Here is a 15031-nt window from a genome sequence, read left to right as displayed (position 1 = left end):
CTGTGATTCAACATGATGCATGGCCAGCTCCTACAACTTTGAAGTAGGAATATAGATACATGATATAGAAAGAGATCTCATGTCTGATTCAAATTTGGTGCATGCACTTCAATCAGGAAAGTCTGGGCACATCTTTAGACTACCTTCTGCCATTACAACATTGTTTTATTTCAAATAAATTTAAAGAAATGACCAGGCCTCTGTTTAGCTGATGAGAGAGGAAAGGAATTATTATGTTTCTCAAGGTGCCAAGATATTATTCCTCAAAGGACTAAAACACAGCAGGGATCTAGCTCTATAATGCGTTACTTATGATCTGCTGGCTATCTATAGGTAGATACAGATACACAGATTATGTGAACTGAAGTGGGCAGAGTGGCTGTAATTCTCCAGCTTGTGACGTAGAAGTCAAGGGATAAGCACAATTCTAGTTCCTGTATAGCATAATGATTATTTGTCCCGTGGGATGCAAAAGTTTGAAGGCATCACAATGGCCTGTTACAGACTGCCAAAATAAAGCTGCTTCAGGTCTCTTTCGAGGTATGCTATTTAAATGATGCATGGGTCCTAAGAGTCCCGAGGTCGCGCCAAAGCCATACTCCATTCCTAAGCACTGGAGTGCAGCTTTGATGCAGCTTCCGGATTCTTAGGGCCCATGCATCATTTAAATAGCATACCTCCAAAGAGACCCGAAGCAGCTTTATTTTGGCAGTCTGTAACAGGCCAATGAATGATTCTGTGGAGAGCTTCCAGTGCTAACTTGACTTCACTTCAACTATGCCAGATAGTTTTAATAGATGTAGGACAGTGGTTCCCAGACGTTCATCATCCAGGTGTTTTGGACTTTATCTCCCAGAAGCTCTAATTGGCTTAGCCAACAGTCAGGAATTCTGGGAGCTGAAGTCCACAACATCTGAAGGACCATAGTTTGGGAACCAATAGTGTACATGCTGCTTGAAGAGCGCTGGGAGCAAGGAATCTATTTTTGAGTAATGTACAGTGGGACCTTGTTATCTGCTGGGGTTTGGTTCCAGTATCCCCCATGGATAACAAAATCCATGGATGCTCAAGTCCCATGGAAAATCAAGGTTTGCAATTTGGAATTTATACTTTTTTGGAATATTTTCATGCTGTGGATGTTTGAATGTGGATTAAAATAATCCGTGGATAAGGAAGGCCGACTGTATTTGCTGTATATTCTCATCTATAAGTCTAAAAATGTATGCCTCAAAATTGAACCCAAAATTCCAGGTCGACTTATTTACAGGTCACTAGGGTAATGTGATAGCGGCTTTTTCAGATTTCCTCATGCAGTTTCTTTCTTTCTTAAGCCAAGTAGAAAGAGTCCTGGATTATTGATTGATATTGCTATTTGTTGAGGAGCCCCTCTTCCTCTCACGTGCCTCGCTGTCTTGAAAGCTGAAACAAAAGCTGAACGCTGAAGCAAAAACTCTTTGCCACACACACACACATACACACACAGAATGAGCATCCAAGTTTTACCCTCAACCTGTTCATGGGTCATGGCAAAATCCATAGTTTTGGCTGCAAAACCTGCCTTTGACTTAAACATGGGGTCAACTTATAGTCAAGTATATACGGTAATAGTAGTGTTTGCTTCTACTGAAACAGTGTACAGTCAGCCCTCCTTATCCATGCACTTTTAAACTATGGATTCAAGCATCCACGGCTTGAAAATATTTTCTAAAAATAGAAATTCATAGAAACAAACCTTGATTTTGCCTTTATATATCATCCATGGATTTTGGTATCCACAGGGGGTCCTGGAATCAAACCTCAGTGGATACCACTGTATATTATGTAAAATCTGTAACATGTTTAACATCTATTTAATAAATAATAGTTTTGGATTTTCTAATGTGGGTGGGTATGTGCCTTTAGTCACCTGTCGACTTAAGGTGACTCCATGAATTTCAGAGGGTTTTTTGGGGCAAGGAATACAGTGGGCCCTCATCTGCAGATTTGCTATCTGCAGATTTGAGCATCTTCATTGGGACAATTTGATAAAAGTCCCTCTGCCCGCCCGCTCCCTCCCTCCCTCCCTCCCTCCCTCCCTCCCTCCCTCCCTCTGCCTCTGAGGTTTCGGCCCTGGCTTGGCACCCAGTCAGCCAGGGCCGGGGCTTGAGTCTTGGAGCCCCATCTCCAGACCCAGCATTCACGACCGAGCCTCTGGGCTCTGAGACCCAGGCCTAGAGGCTCCATCCCGGGTGCTGGGCCAGGGCCAGGGGCTCTGAGACTCCAAGGCGAACCTATCAGGAGGTTTTCTTGGGAACATTTGTTCAGAAGGGGTTTGCTGTTTCCTTCCTCCTAGGCCAGCGGTAGGCAACCCTTTTGAGCTGGGGGCCGGGTTGCTGTCCCTCAGACAACTGGGGGGCCGAAGCCAAAAAAAAATAATTAAATATTTTTTTTAAAAAAATTAAATAAATAAACCGGGACAAATGTAGGACAAAATTTTCTAATGGAGGGCACTTTTTAAATAAAAAATGGAGGACACACGAAAAAATTTGCTGATTTTTTAAAAAATGTTAAGATAAATGCATGTTTTTGAGGCTTCTATAGACAATTGCCCCACCATGCCCCTCGCGCGAGACGCCAAAGGCCCCGGCGGCAATCGGTGGCAGGACCGGGCTGGGGCCAGTTTCAAGGCCTTGCTGGGCCGCATCCGGCCCGCGGGCCGCAGGTTGCCTACCCCTGTCCTAGGCTAATGGGTTGTGATTTACCCAAGACCCAGTGGGTTTCCATAGTAGACTGGGGAGTGGAATCCTAGGCCCCATTCATACTGCCCTTTTTGTGCTGGATGGTACTGGGCAGATTCGGTTCCCCCCTTCCCCGAGTCCTTCAGGAAGCAAGTGCCCACTACCTCAATTAAGGTATTTTAACCCTGAATGTCTTTTTAGCTCTTGCGGAGAAACCGGTGTAAAATGAAGGCTCCTTTGCTGTCAATCAAATTCAGTTACGCTTTCGTCATAGGTGACGTTTCCTGCACCCATTGGGCAATCGGAAGTGTGCTTCCCCCCTCCTTTAAAAAAAAAAAACAGGCAGTGCGCGCATATTCTGTCAAATTTAAAAACCTCCAGGTGTGTGTGTGTTGTGTGTATTTGGGTCACTACAGGTTATGGCAACCCTAAAACAACCCCATCCTGGGGTTTTCTTGGCAAGAATTGGTTCTGGGGAGATTTGCCCTTGCCTTTCCCCTGAGGCTGAGAGTGTGTGACTCCCCCAAAGTCATGGGTCTTCGCAACCCTTCAGCCTCCTTAATTGAGGTAGTGGGCACTTGCCCAATGCAACCTCCGAAGCCCTTGCCTCCCCCCATACATCCTCTTCCCATCACAATAATACTAATAATAATTCATCACCCCAGAATGCCATCTCTGCAACCTCTTGCTTTGCCAACCCAGAATGCCTCACATACACATACAACAGCAACAACAACAACAACAATAATAATACAGTCGGCCCTCCTTATACGCGGATTTGCCATCTGCGGATTTGAGCATCCGCGGATGGCAAATCGGGAAATTGTCCCCAATGGTGGCGCGCGTGCACGTGTGCCGCCATTGGGGACAATTTCCTTCTCCTCCCCCCTCCCTTGCTTCCCTCCTCCCTTCCCTCCCTGCCTCCCTCCCTTCCCTTCCCCTTACTTACCTTTCTCTCTCGTCGCAGCGGCTTGGCCTCCGCCGCCGTCGCTGCGGGGGAAGCTGGGTGGCAGTGGCGGCAGCGGAGGCCAAGCCTCGGTTTCCTCGCCACCGCCGAGAAAGGGCGTGATGGTGGTGCTGGAGGCCTCTTGGCCCCCAACAGCACCGCCACCGGGCCTTTCCTGCGGTGGTGGCGAGGAAGTAGGGCTGCCGCGCCGGAGGCCTTCAAGGCCTCCCGCGCCGGCATCTGGCCTCCTCCAGGCCTCTGCCGCTGTGGAAGGGCCGGATACTGGTGCTGGAGGCCAAGAGGCCCCAGCACCGACACCTGCCCCTTCCGTGGCGGCAGTGGCGGTGAGGAGGCTGGGTGCTGGCGCTGGAGGCCTTGAAGGCCTCTGGTGCTGCTGCCCTCCGCGCCTCCTCTTCCCCACCTTCGTGCCTTTTTTGGAAGAGGAGGCGCGGAGGGCAGCAGCGCGGGAGGCCTTCAAGGCCATGGAAGGGCCGGGTAGAGGTGTTGGAGGCCAAGAGGCCCCAGCACCGATACCTGGCCCTTCTGTGGCCACGGAGGCCTGGAGGAGGCCGGATGCTGGCGCTGGAGGCCTTGAAGGGAAGGGAGGGAGAAGGAACTTTTGTCCCAATGGCGGTGCGCGTGCACGCGCGCCGCCATTGGGACAAATGGGACTTGAGCATACACGGATTTTGTTATACGCGGGGGGGTCCGGAACGGATCCCCCGCGTATAACAAGGACCCACTGTAATAATAATTCCCCACCTTGGAATGCCATCTTTTCATCCTTTGCTTTCCCTCATTGCCACCCCAGAATACACATACTGTATGTAGCAAAAGCATTCTGTATCAGTTTGCCAAATTAAAAGAGAAACATTTGTAACATTTGCATTGTAGCATTCACATATAAAAATAATTTAGATAAAAAGCCTTTTGCAAAGTGCATGCTGGGAGCAAGGAAATGAAAGGGAAAGTACCACAAGCAGACACACATTCTATCTATATATGTATGTACCTGTAGAACTATGCGCATAGATTGTCAGATATATAAAAAATATAAAAAGCCTGGTGCGAGAAGGAGGCTTATTCCGTTCTGTGCCCTCCCTCTGACTTACCCTGAACTTAACCCTTTCTCAGGCACCCTGATTGCACTTTGCTCACTTCGGTCGCCCTTTGCATCCTTCCTCTGGCTCCTTCCTCCTCCTCCTCCTCCGATGAAGGGGAGGGAATGTTCTGCTCACTGCCCTCCCTCTGACCTAAATCCCTCCCCTGAACTTGCCCCGATCATGATCGGGGGCAAGTTCATATTCGCCGAACCTGTTTTTTTCAAAAGATACAGCTTTTACTGCACTTCCAAATGTCCTGCGCTAAGGGGCATTTGCCCCAGAACGGGTGTGCAAGCCTCTGATTCGCTTGTGGAAGATTCGGGGCGAATATGAACTTCACGTGCATAATTTGGTTCCTGATCCAAGGTAGTCTGAATGGCCCCCTAGTCTTTTGCAGTTGCAGGTCCAAAACACACTGCAGAAATAATCCAGTCCTGGGGATAGTAGTTTATTGTGGCACCAGAGCTCTCTGACAAAGGCGGGTTACAGACCGCCATTTCGGATGTCCTCAGGACGTCCCAGTTTGAAAAAGGGGTGTCTCTTCTAGACGCCCCTACTCCTATTAAGGACAGAGTCCGTAACAAATGGCGGCGGCTGTTCCACACGGCCGCTGCCATTTTGACGTAGTGGATGCTGTGCGTCCACACGTCACACGGCGGAAGTGACACCGCAAGTGCGCGACTAGAGCCTCGCAGCATCTCTTCTGGGCCACAAGAAGGAGCGCGATTTTCGCGCTCCTTCTTGGCAGCGTCTGGGAACCGCGCCGTTTGGCTGCTGCAGTTCCCGGACGCTGCAACCGGCGGCAGCCTGTAACACACCCATATATCTCACAAAACTGCAGGTCCCAGGATTCCCTAGCATTGAGCCAGGGCAGTTAAACTGGTCTCAAACTGAATTATTTCTGCATGTGTTTTGAACCCTGGTCCAGTATTCAAAACTACTACAGTGGTACCCCGGGATACGAATTGATCGCGTTACGAAATTTCCGGGGTACGAAAAAGTTAGATTGGAAAAAACTGTTCCGGGTAACGAAAGATTTTTCGGGTTACGAAATTCATTTCGGCGCGAAATTCAAATCCGAAGCGCGGCTAGCGGCTTTCCAGCGCTAACGGAAAGCCTTTTCGGGTTGCGAAATGTATCGGGTTACGAACGGCGCCGCGGAACGAATTAATTTCGTAACCCGAGGTAGCACTGTACATCATACTGACTTTCTTCTCTGTAATTTTTAGCATTTATGTCCTCTGTGGCATTTCTGAAATCAACCTCCCACCTCCTAGAGTTCATCAAGAGGTTAAATTCTATCTCTTTAGATTTGACAAATGCTTTTTATCACCATAAATGAGTTAATCTGTTTATCTATGCTAGGATGCCCATGTCACTTTTGAAAACTGTGACATCTCTATTTTCCCCTACCTCAGCATGTGCATAACTAAATGACAACTAGGGTTCATGCTATTCTTCATGAATTTGGTGAGATGGGCCTTCTTGAAGGAGAGAGAGGCAGGCTAGCTCCAACAGGTCTGCCTGGAAGAAGAGAAGCCCTCCCTTCATCCACCATCTTGAGGGAGAGGGAGGCAGGCTAGCTCCAACAGCCCTGCCTGGAAGTAGAAAAGCCCTCCCTTCAGCCACGATCTTGAGGGAGAGAGAGGCAGGCTGGCTCCAAGAGGCCTGCCTGGAAGAAGACAAGCCCTCCTTTCATCCACCATCTTGAGGGAGAGAGAGGCAGGCTAGCTCCAAGAAGCCAAGTCCTCCCTCCAGTCCATCTGCCTTGGTCCAGGCCTCAGAGGTAGAGAAGAACTGCTGGATCTCTTCCTCTTCCCCACCACCACTCCCTTCTCCTTTTGTGTCATGTCTTTTTAAGTTGTAAGCCTGAGGGCAGGGAACCGTCTAATTAAAAAGATTGTATGTACAGCGCTGTGTAAATTTACAGTGCTTTATAAATAAAGGTTAATAATAATAATAATAATAATGGGCAGCATTCCTTGAAAGGTTATGCCAAATTAATCTGTATGGTGTCACAATACTTCATATTTGTTACAACAGATTAAAATGGCTACCCCCTGCAAAATACAGTATTGTGACCAGTGCCTTGAACTTAACCTTCTTACATGGTGATTTAAATCTCAATTTGGTGCTGATTACATAAAGCTGTGTGAAATGTGGATGTCTAATGAAACAGATGCAGCACACTCCTAAACATATATTTATTCAGAATTCTGAGCAATCCTACTTCCTACTCAATTTGAGATTACAGTCTGAAGCAGTTATTATCACTCAGTGACAGTCTGAAGAAGTGGGTTTAGATCCATGAAAGCTCATGCAAAAATAAACACCAGTTAGTCTTTAAAGGGGCTGCTACATTTCACCCTCCTATCCTCCTTTTTATGAGTCAAAAGCAATGTTATTTTAGTTAAACTTTTTGAAGAGTTTTTCAGTTTAGATTGCATGTTGGCCTTGGTGCATTATCCTTCAGACAATTCATGGACTACATGCAACAAATGAAGTAGAAAGACATAGCACTAAATTTCTTTTTTTTTTTAAAAAATGGAACACCTCACGAATTTACATATCATCCTTGCGCAGGGGCCATACTAATCTTCTCTGTATTGTTCCAATTTTAGTATATGTGCTGCCGAAGCAAGCACTAAATTTCTAAAGCCTCTCAGTGTAACAGGCTTTGAATTAAACAAATTCTACTGTAAATGAAACTAAAACAATTTCTTATTTTTTGTGTATTTTTGTTTATTTTCCTGGGTGCTTTCTGCCCCTCCAAACCCTCTGCAGCTATATATGATTACTATTCCTTGCATGTACAATTGTTCCTCTGTATTCACGGAGGTTAGGGTCGAAGGAGAATGCGAAAATGTCATGAATAACCCCTCCCTCAGTTACAGAGGTTGGGGAGGAGTACATGCACTTGCCTCTCTTCACTCTCCCTGCCACCCTGTAACTAGCTCAACTGGGCAGGGAGGGGAGGTCTCCTGTCCCTCCAGGCATTGGAAGGGAGGGAGATGGACCTGTGCAGGTCTCTCCTGTCCCCTCCAATGCCTGGATCAGCTGTTGTAGACATGAGAGGGGTCAGGAGAGACCTCACGAATAACCAAATTTGCAAATGCCAAGTTCGTGGATGAGGAGGGATGACTGTATTGTGATACTCTGTGTGGAACAACACTGATTTCTTCTTTCCTACATACAGTATTAAGTATTTATTTACCAAAGAAATTTAGATCTATTGAGCAAGCAGACTGACAACTGACATCCATAATATTACTCAAACTGTAGTGTTTTTCCTCTCCCAAGAGAACTGAGGCTCTTCCTTGAGCTTATTGTTATTTGCAGTATATTTTAACTTATAACCTATGAATGAGAGAACCCCAAGATCCTCTATCACCAGGTGGCCTCAGATCTTCCAAACTCAGGGCCATGGCTTCCTTGACTAAATTAATCCAACTGTAGTGCAGTCTGCCATCTTTTCTGCTACCTTTTGCTTTACTGACATTGTCATTTCTATTGAGTCACATCATTTCATATGTCCAAAGTCAGTTTAGCAATCTTTGCTTCTAGTGATAGTTCAGGCTTGATTTGCGGTAAGACCTATTTGTTTGTCTTTTTATCACTCCACAGTATCTTTATCAGCTTTATTCACTGACCAGCTTTCACATGCATACATATGGGATCAATAATAGTATGGCTCTGATGATTCTGGTGTTAGTATTCAATTATGTATCTTTAGATCTGAGGATCTTATTTAATTCCTTCATAGCTGCCTTCCATGTTTTTTCTGATTTCTTGGCTACAGTCTCCTTTTTGATTATTAAGTCAAAATATGGAAAACCTTTATGCTGCCCCAGAACACACATTCATTAAAATGCAAGGAGCACCCTTTGCACCAGAGGCTTTGTGCTTTGATGCCATAGCCTCTAAGATCTCCTATCAGCTAGGCTGCAAGTCATGTCATGTTAAATATATATGTTATATTTTTTATGCCATGTTGTAAAAAAAAAGTTTGTTCTTCAGTTGAAGAATATTGATCTTATAGCAGTTGGTAACTAACCATTAATTCATAATGGTAAAATATTAAATACAGTATAATAGCTCCTTTTTCATTACTGTTTGTTTGGTTTACATGTGGAGATCATAGCAGCTCATAGTTATTTACACAAGTTGTTTAATGGATCCGTCACGAGAGAATTTTTAAACACAGATGGCTACATATCTTTTCATTTTCCATTGTACACACATTTTTATTCAATTTTACAGATAAAGAATGCAGAGCTTGGGGAACTGGCCAAATTAATTTTGATGTAACACTAAAAGAACTGGTGCTGACCGTACAGCCTACTTTTGCTAATGAGAAACAGCTGTATATAGTTCTCACATATAAGGGTCAGTATGCATGAGATGTTTTCTTTTTCTTTGACAGAAGGCATTGAGACTAGGTCTAATTCGTACCAGTACCAGTACCTCAACCCCAGAATTATTTTGGTGCCAACATTCAGGCCTGACTTAAATGCAGTAATAATAAAGGTGACTTGTCCTCTCTACCTCACCAGGTTCTACATCCAATAAATGAAAGTATAAAAGTTTAGCGGCAGGCAGTCTTCCTGCCTCTTCCAGAGCTGGCACTTTCTGCACTTCCAGCACTGGCATGGAAGAGTCAAACCTTCCAAAGATGACACAGACAAGTATCACTTCCTTTGTAGGGCTGACTCTGTAGTACACAAAGAGCCCATATCCATGCATTCAGTTGTGCATATTTGCAGTGAACCCACATAACCATATTGTCCTTAGCTTAAGCCACCTTTCTGCTCTAGCGAGTGACCTGAGGAGGTAGCAGAATAATAGGTAGGAAGTGTGAGTAGGTTCAGAGTTCTCTTCCTAGTATGGCTGTCCTTAGGGCGCTGCTGCCACCTTTTCACCATTCCATACTGTCACTCTGTTTTGAGAGTTCCTTCAGCAGATACAATGACCGAAATGGAAAGAGGAGCAGCTAAGCTTACCAGACAGCTTCTCTTGAGTTGGTAGTACTATTTTAATTTCTTCTGCCATAGGTGCTGTATGGATTATTGGGAAGAGCTGGACACATATATTCGGTAAATAACAGAAGAAAATTTCCTTCTCACCTATTCTCTCATACATAGAGCCATTTCTGTTTAGTGTGTGTCAGGTTCAAACTTGGTGAAATTATATATATTGTAATGATTTAATAATGAAACTGGTATTTGGATCCATTGATTACACTTGTCCAAATAATCTTTATTTAATTGCTAGAACTATAATGTGTGTATTCAGAGATGTAAGGCAGGGAATCTTTCCCCCCCAGATGTGCTAGATCTCTTTACCAGATACAGTATATGTCAAACATGACTTTGGAATATTGAATAGTGAGCCCACTTCATGAATTTTGAGCCGTTTCTTGGGCCAGCAATGTAGTTTTCCTGTGTCAGATCTGTGATTGACATAGGAATTGATAACTGGGTTGCTTTACAGTTTCTGTGGAAGTGGGAAGAGAAAATGATTGATTCTCCTGTTTCTCTACTTCTACCCAGTTATTAGAAAATTATAATGTGTATGTGGGAGATTTTCTTTTCCTGTCTTTTTGGTGGGTTACAAACCGCCACTTGGGACGTCCGCAGGATGTCCCATTTTAAAAAAAGGGGCGTCTCTTCTAGACGCCCCTGGCTCTAGTACGGACTCTGTCCGTACAATATGGCGCCGGCCGTTCCACACGGCCGGCGCCATCTTTACATATCGGACGCTGTGCGTCCGAACGTGTCGCGGTGTCTGTGACGTCGCGAATGCGCCCCTGGCACCTTGCGACGTCACAGAGGCACCGCAAGAAGAAGCTCCATTTTGGAGCTTCTTCTTTGGTCCGCGCGGGAGCCGCGAGGTGTGGGTGCTACGGCTCCCGCGCGGATCAAGCGGCGGCGGCAGCAGACCACCGCAAAGCGGAGGTCTGTAACCCGCCTTTGTTTAAGGAACAGAAACAGGATGAAAAGCACAGTTTACTTTTGTGGAATGTATGAAATGGCTGTAAATTGTTAAGAAGTAAGGACATGTTACTGTTTTGAAAAATCCAACGGTTGTTACTTATGAAGAAGCTTGGGATTCCTATGCCCTGTTTTAAGCCTTAAGCATGATTCAGTTTATCAGTTTGAAACAAATCAAATCTGGATTGTCTACCCATTAATTTTTATACTATTATTTCCAGAGGCACTCATGCTGGACTCCAAAAACACAACAAAGAAAATTTCATTATATTCAAAATAGATTATGAAAGTTACATAAAATGTATACAAATTAATTAATTTTATGTAAAGTTGTTTTATTGTATCTGAAAGTAAAGCGCTTCCTCCAGAAGTTTTCTGAAGAACGGTGCTAGTGTTCTTTAATAAGAAAATTTTCTCTTGTGGTTGCTGATTAACAGTATATCTCTTCATGAGCAGCTGTTGTCTTGGGTCAGCAGTTTGGAAGCTCTTAAGAAAGTAAAGATTGTTATGAGAGCTTCCTATTTTCTTGCTTTATATCTCCTTTATATATCATATTTGATACAAACATTTTTTCCATGCTCCAGGAAATCCATTTGATCATTTACTTGGACATGCGTACAGATTCTATAACCCTGTACATGTTATGTAACCTTGGTTACACAGAAATCAGGTCACTGATAATGAATGTAGACATATTTGGGGTTTGGGTTTTTTTAAATTGTAATTTTTAATTGTTTGATGTTTTATTTATACTGTTGGAATCCACTTTGATTCCTTTGTGAAAAAGGGGAAAATAAATAAATATTATTGTTATTATTATTATGGTAAAAATAATAATAATAATGATAATAATAATAATAATTTATTTCTTATGCGCCTCACTCTGTGGCTTGAGTGGGGAACAACAATAGATGAACAACATCAGTTTAAAAGACATTAGTTAAACACACACATCAATTTAAAAAAATAAACAAGATGTACATGTATTAAAACAATCCAGATTTAACATTTATAATGTTATTTTATTTTATAAAATTTATTTAAATTCCATAATTTAAAATGAATGGAAATAATAATAATAATAATTAATAATTAATAATAATTTGTTTTATTTATATACCGCTATTCCAAAGATCATAGCGGTGAACAGCAAGTAAGCTAATTAGCAAGTAAGCTAATTTGCCCCCAACAGTCTGGGTACTCATTTTAGCGACCTCGGAAGGATGCAAGCCTGAGTCGAGCTTGGGCCCTTTGCTGGTCTTGAACTCGCAACCTTGTGGTTTCGAGTGAATGGCTGCAGTACAGGCATTTAACCACTGCGCCACCAGTGCGCAGTGTACTATAGAGATAGCAAATGATACAGCATCAGTTATCTTGTTAATCAAATTTAAAAAGCTGAAGGGAAACTGTTTGGACTGGAGACAGTTTTTATTCTAAACAAGAATATTAATATGTACACATTAGAAAAAAGAAAATAGTGCAAAGTGATCTTTACCACAAGTTATATAAAATAGGTTGAGAAGATTTTTAGTAACAAAGTGAATGTTCAGTGAAGTAAGCTAGTAAGAAGGGGACTTGTGGTTCTAGCCATAATAACTGTATATTACTGATCATAGAAATTCAGGTTGGTCACACAGAAGATTACCTTTTTTGGAAGAAAATTATCCAGAATTTCTTTGTGGATTATTATTTGTTGGCTACTTTCTTTGTGACAGATTTGGAACAGAAATATTGCTCCTCAGTGTATCCTTCTGCAACCTAAAATAAATTTGGTTTTATATGCTATAAAGTTGTCTCACCTCTTGGAATCTGATGATGGCAAAGGAACACAAAGATGGTAGGGAATATTAATAAGTAGAGTGGTACTTGGAAAACTCTGGCTTAGGTTTTGAAATATCTTTCCCCATCTAGATTTCGATGCGGATAGCCTTGGAAGGTGTAGATGGCCCTTCTGTAGATTCTTGGGGCTTTTGATCCGGGTGTCTGTTGGTGACTCATTCCCCTGCATTGCAGCAGTAAAAGCCATGAAGGTTGTACCAGAAAAGAATGCCGTCCGAATCCTGTGGGGCCGAGAACGAGGCACACAAGCTTTGGGAGCGCAACGACTTCTGCAGGAATTAGTAGAAGACAAAACTCGCTGGATGAAATGGGAAGGAAAGGTAAAGTTTTTGCAAGTGACCTCTGTATCTGGGAATATGAGAAGCTTCTTTATTCTAAACCAGATGGTGGGGAATTTCAACTCAGTTATCTGCACTGACTGTTGATTTGGGCTGCAATATTTCCTTGTTCTACTTGGAGAGACCAGGATTTGAACTACGAATCTTTTGCAAAGTATGTGCTTTTCTATTGAGCTAAAGCCTGTTTGTGACCATTATGCTTGTGAATTGTTGATTCTAATACATTTCCTTGGTTGATAGATTTGGATTTACCATATATACTCGACTATAAGTTGAGAAATGTAGGCCCCAAAATGGACTTCAAAACCATGGGTTGACTTATATACAGGCAATATGGTAATAATGCTTATAAAGGTTCTAAAAAAAACCTTCTTTCATAGTCAGGGATCTTTAAACAGCTCTCCATTTGAGTCCCTGTGCGCACCCCCCCCCCCCCCGTTAGCCTTCCCTTGCAGCCAAAGCTAACACAGCTGTTGAGGGTCAGAGAGAGAGAGAGAGAGAGAGAGAGAGAGAGAGAGAGAGAGAGAGTGTATGCCGAGGCTTGCACCCCGTTTTGCAAGCCATGAGCCTTGGAAATCCTGGGGGTGAAGGGAAGAAAGAGAGAGAGGTTTGTACCCCATTTTGCAAGCCATGAACATTAGAAACCTTGGAGGTAAAGGAAAGGGGAGAGAGAGAGAGAGAGAGAGAGCTAGCTGTACCCTGTTTTGCAATCCATTAGCCTTGGCAATCCTGGGGGTAAAGGGAAGAGAGAGAAGAGAGAGGTCTTTACCCCGTTTTGCAAGCCACAAGCCTTGGAAATCCTGGGGGTAAAGAGATGAGAGAGAGAGACAGAGACAGGGACAGAGACAGGTAGGTTTGTATCCTGCAATCCATGAGCCTTGGAAATCCTGGTGGTAACGGAAGGGAGAGAGAGTGTGTGTGTGCATGTGTGTCGAGGTTTGTTTCCCCATTTTCCATTCCGAGACTGTGATCCTTGGGAGGGTCCAGGGAGGAAGGGAAGTGGTGCTTTGTTTCCCCCTTTAGATCTTTTGTAACATGCCCCAGTGTTTGGCCCCAAAAACTGCCCGTGACTTACACATGAGGTCAACTGATACACAAATATATATGGTAATATTTGTATATGGTATGTGCCAGAAAGACTGAGAAAACTTTATTGAAGTTATATAACCCATTGATGCTCATGAAAATACTATTAACAGATCTCATTTCTCCTGCATACTATTTATGAGAAGGTAGTGGTATGTGTGATGGATATTTTGGTCTTAGAAAATGTTTTGTACTCTTTAACTTTCAGAAGGTTGAGCTGCCAGACAGTCCTCGCTCCACATTCCTGCTAGCATTCAGCCCAGACAGGTATACATTTATTTTCTGTTCTCTTCTGAATAATCTATATTTCAGAATGTTTGAAGGGAAATGTTTCCTGGTGAGTTTGGAACTGACAGCAAAAGCTGCTAAGGTATATTTCTGCTTTACAGTAACAAATTCTGACTTTTTTGAGTGCATGGGATTATTTATTTGGAGATAGTCTTTTTGACAAATGAGAATGATAATTAGACAATTTGTGACAGAAGATATTCTTGTGAACCAGTGAAATTCTGGTCACGGTGAGTGAAGGGTAGAACTGCAACTCTTATGCGACTTTGCCACCTTAGCCAATGGTGAAGAATACTGGCAGTTTAAATCCAACATCTCGAGGGCTGTGTTTTTCTTAACATCGTTTTACACAGATCTCACGAGCATATCAGGTTTTGTACTCACTGTAGCAATATCTCTTTTGCTTCTCCACTCTCAGAAATCTCATAAATGTTATTCTGGTTGCTTTTGTTTCATATAAAACTAAAGAAGGCTGAGCTATTGACAACTTCACTTATCTTTGTTTTTATAGCCACCTGAAATTCTGTTTCAGTTGGTCCCAGGAATTTGTTTCTATTCGTGAGATCACTGTATTTGTGACAAATACCATATGCTAATGGGATTACTGCAGTCTGTCAAAAAGAAGTGATACTTAAAAATCAGTAGTGTATCTGTAATGTCTGCTATTGTAATAAGTTAAATTCACAGGCTGATACGACTCCAAGGCAGCAGAGGCAGGATTTAT

General features: G+C 43.3%; 1 protein-coding gene and 1 non-coding gene across 4 annotated transcripts in view; one reads left to right on the top strand and one right to left on the bottom strand.

Annotated features, from left to right (window-relative positions):
• AMBRA1 (autophagy and beclin 1 regulator 1) overlaps positions 1-15031 on the top strand; it is a 224116-nt gene that overhangs the window by 13979 nt on the left and 195106 nt on the right. For all 3 annotated transcript variants that reach the window (XM_089521544.1, XM_089521542.1, XM_089521543.1), the window contains exons 3-4: positions 12668-12915; positions 14228-14286. In XM_089521544.1, coding sequence (XP_089377670.1) covers positions 12781-12915; positions 14228-14286 — 194 coding nt within the window. In that variant the 5' untranslated portion in view covers positions 12668-12780. The remainder of the gene's footprint in view (positions 1-12667; positions 12916-14227; positions 14287-15031) is intronic.
• On the bottom strand, positions 7305-7411 carry LOC149314645 (U6 spliceosomal RNA). Its single transcript, XR_016281197.1, has one exon. It is a non-coding gene; the product is annotated as a U6 spliceosomal RNA (small nuclear RNA).

The sequence above is a fragment of the Sceloporus occidentalis genome, unplaced genomic scaffold (genome assembly GCF_023333645.1).
Source record: "Sceloporus occidentalis isolate IW3139 unplaced genomic scaffold, rSceOcc1.0.p SCAF_4, whole genome shotgun sequence".
NCBI lineage: Eukaryota > Metazoa > Chordata > Lepidosauria > Squamata > Phrynosomatidae > Sceloporus > Sceloporus occidentalis.
This window is presented reverse-complemented; position numbering and strand designations above follow the sequence as displayed.